Source organism: Castanea sativa, chromosome 12 (genome assembly GCF_040712315.1).
Source record: "Castanea sativa cultivar Marrone di Chiusa Pesio chromosome 12, ASM4071231v1".
NCBI classification, from domain to species: domain Eukaryota; kingdom Viridiplantae; phylum Streptophyta; class Magnoliopsida; order Fagales; family Fagaceae; genus Castanea; species Castanea sativa.
In genome coordinates, this window is record NC_134024.1 from 37,552,376 (window position 1) to 37,569,893 (window position 17,518).

Below are 17,518 nucleotides of genomic sequence, written 5' to 3' on the forward strand. Positions count from 1 at the left end.
AGTGACTGCAAAATATTATTTTCAAGTAAGGAATACCCATAAAGAAATAGTAGTACATCTGCAATAAATTAATACAAAAATACATAAAAGAAAGCCCATTTGAAAAATAAATATAATCTCAAACATGCAAAATAACACTAAAATATTTTTTATTAACTATTGAATCATTGAGGGATGAAAGACTATTCATGTTTGACCATGGATAAGGTGCTTGTCCTAAAAAATTCAACAAAATGAAACCCAAATGAAGGAATGAAGAGGCAAAATATTTGTGAAAGTGACCATTACTAATGAAAAATAATTATTAACATGGTAAACTGAGAGAAAAACCAAAAAAAGATGATAGAACCCTAAAATAAAAAAAAATTACGAACAAGTATACATATAGCCAAGCCAACAGAAATATGAAAATTTAATAAACAAATGAAGTTTTAATAATTGTAAGAGCAAGTCTCGCCCCTTTCACCCAAACATAAGTGAGCTTGTTATAAAGAAAGTACTTTTATAATTTCTAAACCACACAAAAGGAACCTAAACAGAGAAAAAAGAAAGACCCCATGGCTAACCCTAAATCACTAGACATGGCCCTATGAAATGCCAAAACCAAGAGTAATGCTAATGACATCAAACTAAATTACTACAGTAACAAAACCCGATATAAAAAATGAGTTTGATTAATGTATACTCTATCATTTAGGGCATATATTATTTATTTATTTTAAATAATATGAAAGATTGGAAAACCGGTTAAAAAAGTTAGTTATTATTTTTCAATAAAAAATTTACTAAATTGGTTTACGAAGGGCACATAAATTAGTAAAACCCTCAAATAAAACTTTGTTCTTCGCCAGAGGGCTTTTCGGACTCGTTGATCAAAACCAAGGAACCGGCTTTGCTAACGCCGGTTTGGTTTATTTCAATGACCGGCTTCTCGCTACGTCGGAGGACGATTTGCCGTATCAAGTCCGAATCAAAGCCTCTGTAGACTTGGAAACGATAGGCAGATACAATTTCGATGAACAGCTTAAGTCCACAATGATTGCTCATCCAAAAGTAGACCCAGTTTCCAAAGAGCTCTTTGCTCTCAGCTACGATGTTATTCAGAAACCTTACCTTAAATACTTCAAGTTCTCCCCAGATGGAAAGAAATCCTCGGACGTCGAAATCCCTTTACATGAACCGACCATGATGCACGACTTCGCGATTACCGAGAATTTCGTGGTGATTCCTGACCAGCAGGTTGTGTTCAAGCTCCAAGAAATGATCACCGGTGGCTCTCCCGTGATTTACGACAAGAGCAAGCAGTGTCGGTTCGGTGTTTTGGCTAAGAATGCGAGTAATGCTTCGGATATTGTTTGGGTCGAATGTCCAGACACGTTTTGCTTTCACTTGTGGAATGCTTGGGAGGAGACAGAGACAGACGAGGTTGTTGTGATTGGCTCGTCGGATGAGAGCTTAAAGAGTGTTCTATGTGAGATTAGGTTGAATTTGAAGACTGGGAAGTCGACGCGCCGAGCTGTAATCAAGGACGAGGTGAACTTGGAGGCTGGAATGGTGAACAAGAACAAGCTTGGTAGGAAAACAAAGTACGCTTATCTTGCTAATTTTTATCCTAGGAATAAGAAAGAAAAAAGATCTCTTATACTTTGGAAAAGGAGAAATTTACATATACTTGATACGTCTTTCTCACGCTTGTAACCCTTTGGGTTTGGGGCGTGACAGAAAGATATGGATTCAGACGAAGGAAAGCTATTTATAGGAGGCATAGCATGGGACAGCAGCGAAGATACCTTGACTGAGCACTTCACCCAGTACGGTCAAGTCACCCAAGCCGTTATCATGCGCGAGAAACCCACTGGTCGCCCTCGTGGCTTTGGCTTTGTTGTCTTCTCTGACCCTTCTGTTCTTGACCGTGTCCTCCAGGATAGGCACACCATCGATGGCCGCACCGTTAGTCTCTTTCCTCCCTCTATTTGCATTCACTTTCTTGTTTCTATTTTTGGTTTTCGAGTTGTTTTTGTATCTGGGTTTTGGTTAATATTTGTTGGGTTGGCATTAAGTTTTGATTTTGAGTCTTTTTGGTTTCTGGGTTTTGGTTTTTTTTTTTTTGTTGGGTTGGCATTAAGTTTTGATTTTGAGTTGTTTTGGTTATTTTTTGCTGGGTTGTCAAGTCCAGTGGCTTATTATCTGTGAATTGCTTTCTTGATTTGTAGTGATATTTAATGGGTACTGCCTATTTTCATCTGTTTGTTCCTGTGGACATTGATTTTGCCCTTTGCGGTTCCTTAAGTATGCTGAAAATCATGAAAATGACAGAGTTTAGGACAATTATACCAGTCTTATGACAGGAAATCTGCAAAGGTTTAGCATTACCAAGTAGTGGAGCCAAACTAGTTACAAGTTGTTTTTTGGTTATCTTGGCCTTGCAAGAAACTTTTATACATACTTGTAATCCATAGCATTTCATCATTGAAGAAACAACTCATAACTGTTCTCCCTCAAGTTCTCTTTCTCAATTCTTCCTTCATCTTCTTCTTTTTGGAGGGTGACTACCTCAAATTAAGTTTATTTCATCCATTCCTTTTCATTTCCCCTAGAAACCAGTTTGACCCATGACATGGTCTGTTGTATAATTAACTTCACTTCCACGCTAACATTGTTGGAATTATTTTTTTGGGAATGTAACTTAGTTTTGAGCTCATTTGCTAAATTATTCGTGGTTGAATTATTTGTTTATATGAAGCTTTTTCTAGAAATCTAGTTCTTTCTTGCTCTTCTAGGAATATATTATCTTCTTTGAGCCATTTACTGAGACTTAAGTTATGGCATTTTAACATGTTACAATTTAATGAATTTTTAATCTTTTCATTGTGGGTTTGTTAATATAGAAAAGCTTGTATACTTCCAGCTCAATATGTGAATGTTACCCTTCTTTATTAGACTATGACTTTGGATAGAGTAGAATTGAAGAAAAGAGTACATTCGGCCGACCTAACTAATCTGTTGAGAATCCTTAGCCGTCCTCAAAAAAAAAAAAAAAAAAAATTGGGACTAAAGCTTTGTTGTGTTTTACTAATGAATTAGCTAAAGCCAGAACCTTTACTTATTTTCTTGGTCGCTTCTAAGAGTGAAGTGACTTTGGAAAAAGCATATTCAAAATAATCTGCATTGGTTTTAGAACAATCTTATTTCATTTCACTTTGATATTATTATTATCATTATCAATATTGGCCTGCTGTGGTGCCAACGACCTCTAGCTCAAGTGAAACTTCCTTATCCTACAATAATGGATTGGAGGGCGAGATCATGTGTTGAAGGCCCTAATGTGTGCGCGTGTGTGTCCTAATAAATTTTTTTTTTTTTTTTTAAAGTTCTGCTCTGACTTGGCTCTATATATGGGATCACTGAAGGATACCCTGTGGGAATTTAAATCTAAACAAGTCTTTTGAATTTCAAAGAAAATCTGAGTTTTGTGTTTTGTTTTTTGTGGTTGGACAAATAATATGTAAATTGCACTATACTTTGAACAAAATATATGATACTAAGCACAGACATAGATATGATGAGTCTTAAATATGCATCCCCTGCCCCCATTTTAAAACAAATAAAAATAAGATGAACTTTTTTTCATGGTTACAGCATAGCTAAGGTCAAAAAAAGTTTGGAGGTGGAAAGTGAATTTTCGTAAGTGAAAATGGGGTTTATATGTACATTAGAAAAGATCCATTCTACACCTGTTGAACTTGTTCTTTTTTCATAAAATTCTTTTTACTTGTGAAAAGAATTGGGATTTAATTTTAACATGGTGTCCAATGTCTTAGAAAGTCAAAAAACTTCAAAATTCCAAATCTCTAGAAATGCCAAACATGGATCTTGGATCATTTGTTCCTTTATTATTATTTTTGAAAATTCTTTTATTATCTATTGATTCAAAAGTATTTTCCTGTTTGATGCTTTATGTTGACTGTAATTCAACTCTCAAACTAGAATTAGTATGTGTGCATTAATGTAACTTGCCGTAATGTTATTTTTTGCTGCATCCTACACACACACTAACTCACTTTGGCATTCGGTAGGGATAGGTTATGTTTAATGAAAAAATGACACTTTTCAGCATTATTATGGGAGAGTTTTAAGGTAAATGTTTGGTTTAGGATGACTGGGGAGAACCCCAATAAATAAATAATGTTTAGTAATTTTTTTATGTTTGTATCTCGTGTATGTTAGTTAATGTACTATTGGTTGTATGACATATGATTTATCTCCCATTTTCTGCCATTCTATATGCAGAGCAACTCAGCAGTCCAACGGTTGGGAAGCTCCATCAGATGGAGCTAAAGAATGGGTTTTATGTGGATCTGCTCTATCCACAGAAGAGAGGGTTAGTTCAAACAGAATTTGTTTTTTTTTTTTTTTTTAATTGCTTAATTCAGTCTCATAACATGGAGGAAAATGAAATAGTTTTCTTTTCTGGGATGTTATCTACACTTTGAGAGTTGATATCCTTGAGACTATTAATTTTGTTTGCATGGTTTGCAACGATCTCATTGCAACCAAATGATTAATTTGTTCTTAAGGCATTTTGATGGAAAATCACTGCATTTATATTATCACAAAATCATCTTAGATGATTTCCTTTCCTTTGTTTGGTTAAGATTTGGGAGTAGTCTCTCTTTTTTTTATTATTTTTTTTTTGGAGAATCGAGAGCTGTCATGTTAAATTGGAATTGTTACACTGAAGCAACTGCCTTCAAAGATTTCTGACAAAACATATACTTAACTAGGTTTATTTTGACTTGGTCCCACACTAAATAGTATCAATTAACCTCTATGTGGATGGAAAGTTGGGAATCCATAAAAGTATATTATCTTGTTTGTAATTAATCAAGTCATATGGTTTCGATTTTTTTTTTTAAAAATTATATTTTCCTATGCAGATTCTTGTGGTCAAGTTTGCGAGCATGTGTGGTGCAACTGTGACCAAGTTCTGGAAACCGAATGTAACACACGTGATTGCAGCCACAGATGCACAGGGTGCGTGCACCAGGACACTGAAAGTTCTAATGGCCATTTTGAATGGGAGATGGATTCTTAAAATTGACTGTAAGTTAATACCTATGGCTTTAACGTTATTGGTTGCCATTGATTGTGTTGATCACTTTTGCTCTTCTTTGGCTTTATTGAGTACGAGACTGAATAAATTAGTTTCTTGTCTGCATTTTTCATTTGTGCTGGCTCCTTTAAAGGAGCAAGGTTATTTTCTTTTCTTTATTTAGACAAGCAGGAGATGGTTTTATTTTTTTTATTTATCTTTTTTTGGGGTGGGTGGAAGACTTGTAGATCACATTGAGGAGAGTCTTAATGTTTTCTATTCTCTCTCTTTTGCTTGAGAAATGGAGTAATATTATATGAATAAACTGGAAATCTGCCATAAAAAATATTATTGGTATCTCATGGGTTTTCTTGTTTCTTTGTGTAGCTATTATTCATTTAAATGATTAGTTGTTGATGCAACTTGAAACGCTGGCTTTGCAGGGATAAAAGCATGCATGGAAGCCATGCATCCTGTGAATGAAGAACCTTATGAAGTTAGTCTTGACAACCATGGTTGTTGTGATGGCCCCAAAACTGGCAGGCTTTTGGCTTTAAACAATGTAAGGCTAAATCTGTCTTGAATACTTGCGTGCAATATGACTGATGGGAGTATCTAGATTATGAATATTTCGACATTTACAAGCACCGATGTTTTAGTGGGCATGTCTTGCAAAGGGAATATCTGGACTAGTTTACCAATCATTCTCTCATAATAATTCGCTTAAAGTAGGATGCCTATCTTATTTTGAATCATGTGGTTTTGTGATGCCAATTTGCATTGTAATGTTGAATTTGGCAGAAGGCAAAAAAAAGAAGCCATATCTAGCTGTTAAATTGTGTTGGTGTCATCAAATTTGGGATCAAAACCTTCTTTTGGCTGGGATGGAAAAAATTGGAGAACTATACATGCTATTTGGACTACTATCTGTTCTTTGACATGAAAAAGAATTGTACAACATTTTTCTCTGTTAGCATACTTTTCTTATTTGTTTCGTCTCATGATATTTGTGTTTCCTATCTTGTTTAGATAATTGATTTTCTTAATCCTTTTCTAGGCGCCAAAGCTCTTTAATGGGTTGAAGTTCTATTTCACTGGTGGCTTTGTGCCTGAATATGAGGAAGACCTCTGTGATCTGGTTATGACAGCAGGAGGTACTGTTTTGACAAGTAAAGAAGAATTGGTGCCACAAAGCTGTGATGGCCAGGCAAAGATACTAGTTGTTTACAACCTTGATCCCCCACAAGGATCCAAGGTAGGAGAAGAAGTTGATATTCTTTGGAAAAGATTAACTGAGGCACAGGATGTAGCTGCCAATATTGGATCCCAAGTCATTGGTCACACATGGCTTTTGGAATCAATTGCTGCATGTGAGGTGCAGCCTCTTTTCAGCTGACAGCATTTGTCATTAACTATTTTGTTGTCTTATCAGTCCAGGATTATTATCTGCTTACCGTTCTTGCTCAAAGCTATCGTGTATATAATTAAGTTAAAAATTAGATAGAGCTTTATTTTATTTTGGGAAAAATTGCAGGCTCTATGTTTCAGCTTTTTGTTAGCTGATAAAAAGCACTTGTCACTCATTACTAACATTACTTTGGAGGATATTTGCAGAAAAACGTTGGTGAGGGAAAGAAAATAATAAGTTGACATGCGGTAGAAAGAATATTAGAAACTAGCATCTCGAGCTTAAAATGGTCGATTTCAATCTAAATATTGAGTTTCAAACGCTCGAATTTCACTGGTTGATTCGGGAAGTATTTGCTAGATAGATCTCGAGTCTTATAGACTCGAGTTCTAAAAAGCAAAATCAAGTCTCTAAAACTCGATTTTGGTACCTGAAGACGAAGAGGAATGACGAAGAACAGAGGAAACAGAGAAGAGAGGAAGAATTGACGTGGAGAACAGAGGAAGAACGCAGACGTTGGAGCCCCGATCTGGTCGATTGAATGAAGAACGCCGGTCGATTGAATGCTGGAGCTCCAATCTGAAGAGGAACAATGTGCAGCGTCGAAGATCTGATGAAGAATAGAGAACAAAGGAAGAACTGAAGTGGAGAACAGAGGAAGAATGAAGCACGTTGGAGCTCCGATCTGGTCGATTGAACGAAGAACGCTTGTTGATTGAACGCTGGAGCTCCGATCTGAAGAGGAATGATCTGCAGTGTCGAAAAACGAAGAAGAACAACGCTGGGTCAGAAGAGCTTAAGGAAGAAGAGGGAAAATCAGATGGTGAAACTCGAGTCTTAAAAACTCGAGTTCCACGTGGTTCCATGTGGATTTTTCTTCCACATCAGCTACCATCACTTACAAATCGAGACTTAAAAATTCGAGTTTTATCTTGGAACTCGAGTTTTAAACACTCGAGATACTAGTTTTCAACATTGTTTTGAAATGTGATAACTAACTAAATTTTTTAATATTTAATGTTATTTAAAAAAAAATTCCATTACATTGTTGTCTATCACTAACAACTTATAACCTTAGTAGTGGTGAAATATTTTGTGAAAATTATTGTTATTCTAGAGTTATTGATCCATAAAATGCGTCTGTTTTTAATTTGTCTATATTCGTCACAGGCTTTTGAATCTTCCTATTTATACAGACTTCATAAAAAGGACAACTGAATAGGACCACCGAATTGCAAAGACATCTAACGGGCCTTAAAAAAAATTTGTAGACAAGAGCACCGTATTTTCTTTAGGTCTTCTTTACTTCGGCTGTAGTAATTAAATTTCCCCTCAGTGGGAAAATACAACCCCGTCAATGCCACTCCTTAGAATTGTGAAAGATGCTTTGGAAATTCATTGGAATGAGTCTTCTAAGATTGGATAAATTTTTTTTTCATACCTGAGTTTTCTGAGTCACTAGGATGGAAACTGATAATTTCTGAGGTACGCTTACAATAATCGTATTTGATTATGAAAAACAAGCAATATAAATAACTTTTTATCAGCTTGGTCCCGTCTTCAAGACTTCATTATCTTGAGATGATGCTTTCCCTGAAGTTTCCATGGCTATGCCCCTCCTGGATTCTGTCACGTCAACATTGTAAACAAAGTGCTTTGCTATAAGCAGAAAGAAGAAGAAGTTGAGAAAGCTGAGGATGGCCAAGAAAGCGTAATAGTAATCTAAATGAGATGCATTTAGATTATCCAATATCCAGCCCTTGTGGCCATGCCTCTTGGTGATATCAGCCACTGTTTTTAAAAGAAAACTACTGAGGAAGTTACCAATTCCCAAGGTACTAGTGAAATATGAGGTTCCCAGGCTTTTCATGCTTTCTGGAGCCTGGTCATAGAACAACTCTAGCTTTGCAACTTCCACAAAGGCATCAGCGATGCCCACCAATCCAAACTGAGGGAGGAGAATGAAAACAGTAAGAGGAACTGTATCACTTTTGCCAAATATTTGGTTTTCTCTTGCAATCTTGAGTCTCTTTCTTTCAGCAAGGCAAGCTGTGACCATGATAATAACATGCAACGTAAGGCCAATTCCTAGTCTTTGTAGTAATGAAATCCCTCTAGGGTTCTTTGTGTAGCGCCGGACCGTTGGAACGAAGAAGCGGTCATAGATTACGATGCTTATCAGCATGAAGATGGTCACAAATGCTTGGAGGCATGCTGGAGGGATTTCAAAATGAGGACCCATGCTCCTATTTAGGGTGGCGCCTTGTTTGATAAAAAGTGTATTTGATTGAGCTGTTATGACGCTTGGTATAATTGTTGCAATCAAAATTGGAAGCATTTTCATCATTTGCTTGGTTTCTTCTACTTGGGTCACTGGACATAACATCCATGGTGAGGCTGCCCTGGTCTTTACCGCTGCTTTGTCAAGGAATCTGCAGGCAATTTTGAGCAAGTATTTTAGTTCTCTTTGTATGATTTTTATTTTTAATAGGGGAGTTCTTTGGTTGATCAAATTCTGGGAACAGAATTTTCCATTTCATATTATGATATGTACAAAGAATATGTGCGTTATCAGAAAATATTTCCAACACAAACAACATTTTTCCAAGTCTTGGTCAAACTTTTGCATCGTTGTCCTCAAATTTATGCCATGGATTTACAGTTTGTAAGATGGTGGAAGTATGCTAAAATGATCTTTTTAGTACTTTGTAGGTTTGGCTGTTTCCATAATCTTCTCAAAGAAACAGAAACGGTTAGGCAAAAGATAGTAAAATTTCTTTTGGCAAAAGACATTTTAAACCTTATAATTTAGGGGCGTAACAAAATTAAATCTTGAAGTTTCAAAAAGTAACAAATTAAACTTTATGGTTTCAAAAGTATCAAATTAAACCATAATATTCTAAAAAGCACAAATTAAACCTGAAAGCATTGTATTTTCAATTGGGTAGGTTGGTCTCTAGAAGATTTCTATATGTTTGCTGCTTGAGTGAGTAGGTTGGTCTGGTTGGCAGATGTAGTCTGCTTGTTTTTTCAATTGGTCTGTTGTGTGCGCAGGCCTATGTAATTTTTTTTTGCTTTAGGAAATTTTCATTCATTAAAAAAATAATAAAAAAGCTCAAAAGTAATTATGTATTGTAAAAGTGAACAGGTGTATGAATATTGTGACCGAAAATTATGAAGTCAAAAATAGGATAGAGGGTTAACCTTAATGAAGGGGTGTACTCAATTCTGTATTTCCCATTTTTGGCATATTCTTCCAATCTCAACTCATGAAGCTCTTTTGGGTCATTTGGGACAGTTACCTTCCACTTACTTACAGCAGCCACAAATACTTTAGTTATCTTAATGATAGGACTCCCTGAAGGCAGTTTGTGTCTATAAAATGGAGTACCCACCAAGAACACCAAAACTGAAATCAATAGGCCAATTGTTGGAAGGCCATAGCCAAGGCTCCAACCCACATTATCTTGTATGTAGATCAAGAAAGTGTTTGAGAAGAGGGTGCCAAAGAAAATGCTAAACATCCACCAATTAAAGAAGGAGAGTTTGTGGAACCTTTCCTTGGGCTCAAAGTCATCAAATTGCTCTGCCCCCATGGTTGAAATGTTGGGCTTGGTTCCACCAGTCCCAATAGCAATTATGTATAAGGCAAAATAAAATATACCCACTTGCAAAGATGAGGCTGGTTTGTTGCAGTCCACTGCTTTGACCTCATGACCACAAGATGGTGGTTTTAAGGTTGGCAATGAGACTGTTAGGGTTAAGAGGCACATTCCCTGTGCACAAAGGTTAACGTAATACTGTGTCACCATGAGTGAACATAAGTAAACAATTCATATATTTACTTAGAATAAATTAAACTAATGTATTGATGAAACTCATAAAATGCCTGTATATTTTTAATTGTTAGGATCTTTAGGTCATTGGAAAATTATATGATAAGTTTGGGTGTAATTTTGAAATTCAAATTTACAATGCAATTAATGTATTGTGGTGGATTTAAATTTGTAATAGGTTGAAGAGGTGACACTTTGCATGAACGAGCTTGGAGGGTCTGGCGAATTCGCTTTTTGAAAAACAGTTGAGGCAACAATTTCGCCTCTCACTTCTAGGACATTTGCTTGAGTTAAAATTCCAGAACTTTGAGAGAATTTAGTTGCGATCCTCATTACAGAACGAGCCCTCAACCTCTCTTTATAAGCCCCATTTTCCATGAATTTTGATGACCCAATTTTCATATTAAAGAGCTAAAGAAAGTTCTAAAACCCGTTCCACATCTCTATCTTCTCCCTCTCCATTTAACCAATTTCCAGAGAGAAGATCAAAACCATCACACACAAAGCAACCTTCAAAGTTCTTGGAGTTGATTAGTCTTGAGGAATCATCAGAGCAATCCCAAAATCACCAAGGAAACTTGGTCATTGCAATTGGAGGCTCAATTGCGAATCAAGAGATTATCGAGAAGAAATGATTCGAAGAATCAATTGCTAGTAGGAGCTAGAAGCTTAAGTACATATTCATTACTTAGCTTGAAGGGTTTTGTATGTAAGTGATATGTATTGGTTTCTTTTGTGATTGAGATTTCTATTGTGTTTATCTATTTTTACTCATGTCAATTATTGGTAAAGTATATTAACAATTGAGCTTAATTTCCATACTTAGCTTAAAATTGAATAAGCCATAAAATTTGGGGTTTACATCATTACTATTATTTATTACAAACTTATAAAACACAATAGAATAGAAGGAGAGGGGAGGGGGTGGATCTTATTGAATAAATAATCAAAGTTATAGTTTTGTGTAGTGACTCCTTTTCTTAACTAGGGTCCTACTTTATTAAAGGGAGAGAGTTTAGGATTGAGAGGACTCTACATAATTATGTAGTCCAATAGTATTACCATTTGATTTAAAAAAAAAAATTAATGGAGCTAATTTAAAAATATAAATTAACAAATTGACATCAAATAAGAATTTTTGCTCAACATATTCTTTTGCCATATTTTGTTTCGGCTACTTGTTATTTATTTATTTATTTATTTTGGGGGAGAGCCAATCCTAGGCCTATAGGCCACTTAGGCCTAAAGGCTCCCAAATGTGGGGGCAATAAGTGATTTTTTTTTTAATTATTTAGAAAAACATATATGAACTATACTTATTTTTCCCTCCACTTATAAGAAGGCTTATGAATTAATATAAATCCACCCCAATTATCATTAAGTGAATTAGTTCTATTAATCAAAAAAGAGTAAGTCATATTAAAAAGTAAAATTTTTATGGTTTAAACCTAAGCAAAAAATTGTCGACTTGAAAATCGGTCCCAAAACCTTATGGTTTAAGGTTTTAGGATATATGTATGGGTTAAGAATGATGTAACACTCCGTACAGTCACAAGTATTATACTTGAGTTGAGGCCCCCGTGAAGGCCAAAGTTTGCTTTCCTCTAAAAAATATTATGCCAATCACATTAGAAACCATGTTGGATATTTCTAATCAGACAGTGATTCCCCACCATCAGAAACTATTAGATCTTGCATGAGGTTGTTATTTCTTTGAACAATAATCACATACGTGTTCCATTGTGCATGGTGCATCATGCATGCAATAAATGTTAACATTGAGTCTTTTAAATGATCAATTTCACTATCACCTATTTTATTTTCTTCTCTCTTTAATCATTTAGCAAAAAAGAAACATATTAATAACTTGGGATTCGAGATTTTACCAAGAGATAAATTCCAGATGCAATGACGAAAGTCCAATATCGGCCGAGGTAAGTATCTGCAATGTAGGCACCTAAAATGGGTGTCAACCATACAGTACCAGCCCAGTTGGTCACATTGTTTGCAGAGTTTACAGTGCCTTCATGAAGCTTATCGGTTAGATAGATCACTAGATTTGATGCAATCCCATAATATGCCATCCTCTCAAACACTTCGTACCCTGTAAAAAAACATATACAAAAGAATTTAAAAATAGTGAAACTGTGAAGCATCCTAGGAAATTTTTGAAAGATATGTTATTCTAAGTGAATGAGAAATTTTAGATATAGACTTCAAATGAACACAGTTGTGTTTGTTAACGATCTATATATGAGTTATAGTTTGTCTTTGAAAATATGTAACTACGTGAGCCTGTTACCTAGTTTAGTGGCCATGGCTAGCTAGGTATCTTAAATATGAAAGAGTTAAATCTTTATTCAGCAACTTTTGAAGTTTGGCCTAGCTGAATTAGTCTCTTAATGGAAAAATAAAAGGCACTAATAAGTCAAAAAGCATAGGCGCTGTATACATTACCTACAATAAAATAACAAGCTTTCCGTCTCCCAGTCTTTGATCTTAAAACAGGTCTACCCTTGAGATCCACAGTCCCATCTTGTGTGTAATCCTCTCTTTCATCTGCAGGGCCTTTCTCTTCTACCATTGCCATCTTGTTAAAGAGAAGAAAATAGGGACTAATTGGGTCGTCTAGATTGAAATCATGTGAGCATTTAGCTTTTTATAAAGTTAATTATATGGTAGCCAAGGACCTTTTCCACCTCGAGATTCTAGAATCATATATTTTCTATTTGCTTTCTTGTTCACTTCTTTTTCCTCTCAAACTATTAAATACCTTTTATCCAATATAGTTAAGCATACCGTCAATTTTTTTTTTTTTGGTGGTGATGTATTTGCCTCCAAAGTATCGAACCAGTCACTAGCAGTCACCATTTATGAGAGTTAAGAGTGATGTTGACATGGTAGTTAAGATCATAAACTACGAAATAATAGAATTGTTTATTTTATTTCTAATGACATTGAATTTAAGGATTAATTATAACTGCCGAGAGATAATCCATCATAATCAATTGTTTTATTATTTTTTATTTTTTTATACTGGATAGAATTCTTTTCTAGCCTAATCTAAGTGTATATGTATGTGAAGCTCCCTCCTGGATACTTGAATTCCGGTCCTTATCCCCACATCCCACAAGCACTTATACTTGTGGAGTGATCATCGCACCAATGGTATGCGATGAATTGTATTTTGTTTTTGACAGACCACATAATTCTGTAATCTGTATTACCAAATAGAAACTGAAAATGTTCTTTTGTTGTCGTTAATGTTTACTTTTGTTTGGGAGACACTTATCGGAACATGGATATGCTTTGATTATCCGAAATGATCAGATTGTTAATGATCAAACATTAATTTTCGTTCGCAAATGACATTATAATATATAATATAGAAATAAAATAGGATAAGAAGTTGGCAGGGGAAAAAGTCCATTTTAATGGAGCTCGACGTGCGACACCACACTAGTGTTCTCCTCCAAACGTGGTCGTTTCTCTTATTCAAATTTCTTTCTCATCCTTGCGTAAGGCTTATTCATGAATACATGTGAAATTGCAGCTATATTCTCAAACTAATCATTTTATTTTAAATTTAAGTGATGCTAGTAGCTGGATATAATATAAAATTAATTATATAAATTTTACAAAAAAAGAGTAGTATTTCAGACATTTATTTATTATTTTTTTAAATCCACCATTACCAATTTATATATATATATATATATATATATATATATATATATATATATATATATATATATATATATATATATATATATATATATAAAAGCAGAGACCTCATACGGAAGTGTATGAAGTCTTGCCAAGTGGCGTTTTAATTTTGCATATAGCATTTTTTTACCTCTTTCATTAAGGTTTTTTACCTCTTGCATTTAGCACTCATAAGAAGTTAAATCAAAATCAAACCACAAAAATCATATAAAAATCACCAAATTAGAGTTTAAATTATAATTAAATTTTTAAAAGAAATCTAGGCACAATTGCACAAAAATTTCATGTAACTAAGTCATACTCAGGAGTATTGGACCTTTTTTCCTTTGTATAAATAGGGGGTCCCAATAAGATGGGGGGCTAACAATTTTCTCTCAAAAATATTTGTTGTAGGAACATAAAAGTTTTTCATTGTAGACTTTTTATGCTTAAAAAACATAACTTGCCAACTAATCAAACTAGAGTTTTTAATACCTACAACAATTTCACAACATCAATAACAAACCCCAGTATATACAGTGTTAAATTCTATAGTCTCCTATTACATCAAATGAGTGTTTAATTTTTCTAACAAAGTATTAAATAGTAAAGCTTCTAGGCCATAGTCTCAACTACAACTCTCAATCATGTTGGACTTGGATGACACCTTTCCACAACGTATCATTATGAGATGCAGAAAGCATTTGGAGTGCACACAATGTTTAGTGTGGATGGGAAGACATTTTATCTTATTCCAATTGGTTAAGTCAGTAAGGGACTTATTCCATTTTAATGATCCTGAAATTTTATATACAAGTAATAATCAAGGAAACTTCCGCATAAAATAAGTTGGACTTTTGGCAAGAGAGAAAATTGATGTCTAGACAAATCAAGCTAAGGCCAACCAAAATGGACCATATTCTTAAATTCTTATCTCAATTTGTTCTATGTACAAGACTTACAATCAATGCTTGGCGTATATATAAAAGTTGAACATCTTATCTAAAGTCCATCATCTGAAAACTTGAGAAAAAATTCATTTAAACCAACACAATATATAAATTCTAAAGGAATCAAAAAAAAAAAATTCAAAAATAATGAAAATTTAATATGTGCTTAAATTCTTATAAGGATGAACACAATAGCAATATCCTTTTATTTTTTTAAAAAAATAAAGATAAAAAAAAATCTATGCTTATTTTGTACGTATGATAAAGTCCTATCACAAATTTTTTTTAGACTCATGCTGATTCGTGATTAGGAGTTATAAAGGAATAATCATAAATATATATATATATATATATATATATATATATATATATATATATATATAAACAGATATCTCATGCGGGAGTGAATGAGGTCTTGCCAAATGACGCTCTAATTTGGCATTTAGCATTTTGAGGTTCTGCCATTCGTCAATCTTGGAGCACCCAAAACTTGACATGTGGAAAATTTCTTCAACTATTTGGTATTATATAGACAAATCATGCTGTGTCAAACTATAATTAATACGTCTCAGTTTTTATCCCACTATTATTTGTATATATCAATTTGTGTGCCTTATTCAATTGTAATTGTAAGTTATAACCCTTAAGATTGGTGGAATTTTTGCCTTTAAGATTGTAAACATATCCTACAATCTCGTCTAACTAAATACCGGTAATTTTGTGAATTTTAGATGAAGATTATTTTCGACAAACTTTGCTTACTAAACATAACATTTGCTTACAGGGGAGAAGTATATATTGCCATACTTTTTTTTTTTTTTTTAATGGGATATTGCTGTACATTTTTGAATTGTCCCTACGAATAATATGATTTATATGACTAATCACTCCATTTGGGGAAGAGGGTGTCCTCTTTATTCGATTTTGTCTCCATATATAATATACGGCTGCCTTAGCTTTGTTTAGCTAAATGACTGCCTATGTACACTATAACCTACTAAAATAATTATTGGCTTAGTTAATGGGTGCTCTTAGAGCATTTATCAATAAACTATTTTTAAAAAGTTTTAATACTACTTTCATGAAAAATGTAAAAAAAAAAAAAACTGTAATAAAAAGTTAATTACTTTTTTTTTCTTATAAAAAGTTTATAAAGATAGTTTCCAAACCAATAACTTATACCTTGGTGCGATGGTCACTCCACAAGTATAAGTGCTTGTGAGGTGTGGGGGGAAGGGTCGGGGTTCAAGTCTCCAAGAGGGAGCTTCACACACATATACACTTAGATTAGATTAGAGTAGAATTCTATCTTGTATAAAAAAATAAAAAATAAAAAAATGATATCTATTAATTTTTTTTCATAATTATGTATTTGGAATTTTTTTTTTTTTTTTTTTTACCTTTGTAACCTCAATGATAATTATTTTTTCTTTGTTACAGCCTCCGGAAGATCAAGCTAGAGTATGATTCTTGCGAGAACTTAAAATCTTCAAGTGACAAAGGAGGTTGATATACGTACGTAAGTCAAAAGGAAAAAACAGAAAAGGGATGTGATACAGACAAGGCTTGCAGATGAAGACAAGACAACCATAAGGACAAGTTCACTTTGTTTTAGATCCCTCCCATGTGAATCAGCGAGACAATCAAAGCTCAAATGGGTCCAAGAAAATTTGAAACTCTTCTACTTGATTGTCTCATTTAAGATAGTCAACAACTCTACAGGCCACATATCTAATTTTGGATTATGTTAAGGATGTATGGTTATTAGCCAGTCAAAGAATTAAACCTATACGTTTCGATACCGAAGAAATTCTAGAAGACGACTGGATGCACTGAATTAGGGTCCCTCAGTACCTTGGCTACGCCTTCTTGATAAGGAAAAATGAGATGTTGTCAAGAGGAAAAAAATCTATCACGTATCTAATATATATCTAAAATATGTATCTATCCTTTCACATGAGGTAGGTCCATGAAAAAATCTGTCATTTTCGATACATGTATCCACTGATTCCACTCCCCACGTGTGGGATTTACTCCCATGTGAAAGAGTGGATACATATAATACTACATTGTCAAGAGAAAGGAGTACAATGGTCAGTGAGACTAGATTCATCTAGGCACACTTGTTTTATCGTGCTAGAGTGTATTTATTTTAGGATTACAATAAATTTTCACACCTATTTTCGCAACTATACTATGGGGCAGATTGTGATTTTTCACTTTCACATTGATCAACTACTCTATTTTTTTTCACCACTCACAAACAAACATATTGAATAGTTGTGAAAATGAGTGTGAAATTTGTCATGAACTTATAATTTTTCTTAAATGTAACCTTGGTTTCTTTTGATGTTAGTGTCGACGATTCTAATAGTATATTGGAATCCATTTTGATTTATCTATAAGAATGAAATATTTGGATATTTGTTAATATTAGCGTACTATTTTTTAGAAGCTAATTCTTGGGTTTGAACTTGTGACCCATCGCATTGGATGAAAGACACTTGTCATCAAGATTTGACCTTTA

The 17,518-nt window shown here is 34.1% G+C and overlaps 3 protein-coding genes across 4 annotated transcripts; 2 read left to right on the plus strand and 1 right to left on the minus strand.

Moving 5' to 3' along the window:
- Nucleotides 1-589: 589 nt before the first annotated feature.
- On the plus strand, nucleotides 590-1,698 carry LOC142620617 (9-cis-epoxycarotenoid dioxygenase NCED2, chloroplastic-like). Its single transcript, XM_075793963.1, has 2 exons — nucleotides 590-609; nucleotides 804-1,698. Exons 1-2 carry the CDS (start codon nucleotides 590-592, stop codon nucleotides 1,696-1,698), a joined length of 915 nt encoding a protein of 304 aa, XP_075650078.1.
- Nucleotides 1,693-6,665, plus strand: LOC142618978 (BRCA1-associated RING domain protein 1-like). Its single transcript, XM_075792052.1, has 5 exons — nucleotides 1,693-1,950; nucleotides 4,291-4,381; nucleotides 4,938-5,103; nucleotides 5,536-5,654; nucleotides 6,150-6,665. The coding sequence occupies exons 1-5, from the start codon at nucleotides 1,940-1,942 to the stop codon at nucleotides 6,486-6,488; spliced, it is 726 nt and encodes a 241-aa protein (XP_075648167.1). The 5' UTR covers nucleotides 1,693-1,939; the 3' UTR covers nucleotides 6,489-6,665.
- A 1,138-nt stretch (nucleotides 6,666-7,803) lies between these two features.
- LOC142618977 (protein NRT1/ PTR FAMILY 5.2-like) lies at nucleotides 7,804-13,078 on the minus strand. 2 transcript variants are annotated; one of them, XM_075792049.1, is made up of 4 exons: nucleotides 12,794-13,078; nucleotides 12,223-12,440; nucleotides 9,705-10,276; nucleotides 7,804-8,932 (listed from the first exon to the last, which is right to left on the minus strand). In XM_075792049.1, the coding sequence occupies exons 1-4, from the start codon at nucleotides 12,924-12,926 to the stop codon at nucleotides 8,044-8,046; spliced, it is 1,812 nt and encodes a 603-aa protein (XP_075648164.1). In that variant the 5' UTR covers nucleotides 12,927-13,078; the 3' UTR covers nucleotides 7,804-8,043. The 2 variants fall into 2 exon arrangements, with proteins under 2 accessions (XP_075648164.1, XP_075648165.1); XM_075792050.1 differs by lacking the exon at nucleotides 12,794-13,078 and having other exon boundaries at nucleotides 12,223-12,239; nucleotides 12,299-12,341.
- Nucleotides 13,079-17,518: the final 4,440 nt, after the last annotated feature.

What these genes read in the sequence shown, in the direction of transcription:
- LOC142618978 (XM_075792052.1), top strand. An exon ending in CTCTATCCACAGAAGAGAGG is followed by an intron (nt 4,382 to 4,937) that starts GTTAGTTCAAAC and finishes TTTCCTATGCAG; the next exon opens with ATTCTTGTGGTCAAGTTTGC. An exon ending in ATGGATTCTTAAAATTGACT is followed by an intron (nt 5,104 to 5,535) that starts GTAAGTTAATAC and finishes CTGGCTTTGCAG; the next exon opens with GGATAAAAGCATGCATGGAA.
- LOC142620617 (XM_075793963.1), top strand. Translation starts at nt 590, where the DNA reads ATGAAATGCCAAAACCAAGA. An exon ending in ATGAAATGCCAAAACCAAGA is followed by an intron (nt 610 to 803) that starts GTAATGCTAATG and finishes TGGTTTACGAAG; the next exon opens with GGCACATAAATTAGTAAAAC.
- LOC142618977 (XM_075792049.1), bottom strand. Translation starts at nt 12,926, where the DNA reads ATGGCAATGGTAGAAGAGAAAGGCCCTGCAGATGAAAGAGAGGATTAC. An exon ending in AGCTTGTTATTTTATTGTAG is followed by an intron (nt 12,441 to 12,793) that starts GTAATGTATACA and finishes GTTTTTTTACAG; the next exon opens with GGTACGAAGTGTTTGAGAGG. An exon ending in GAGTACACCCCTTCATTAAG is followed by an intron (nt 8,933 to 9,704) that starts GTTAACCCTCTA and finishes AATTGCCTGCAG; the next exon opens with ATTCCTTGACAAAGCAGCGG.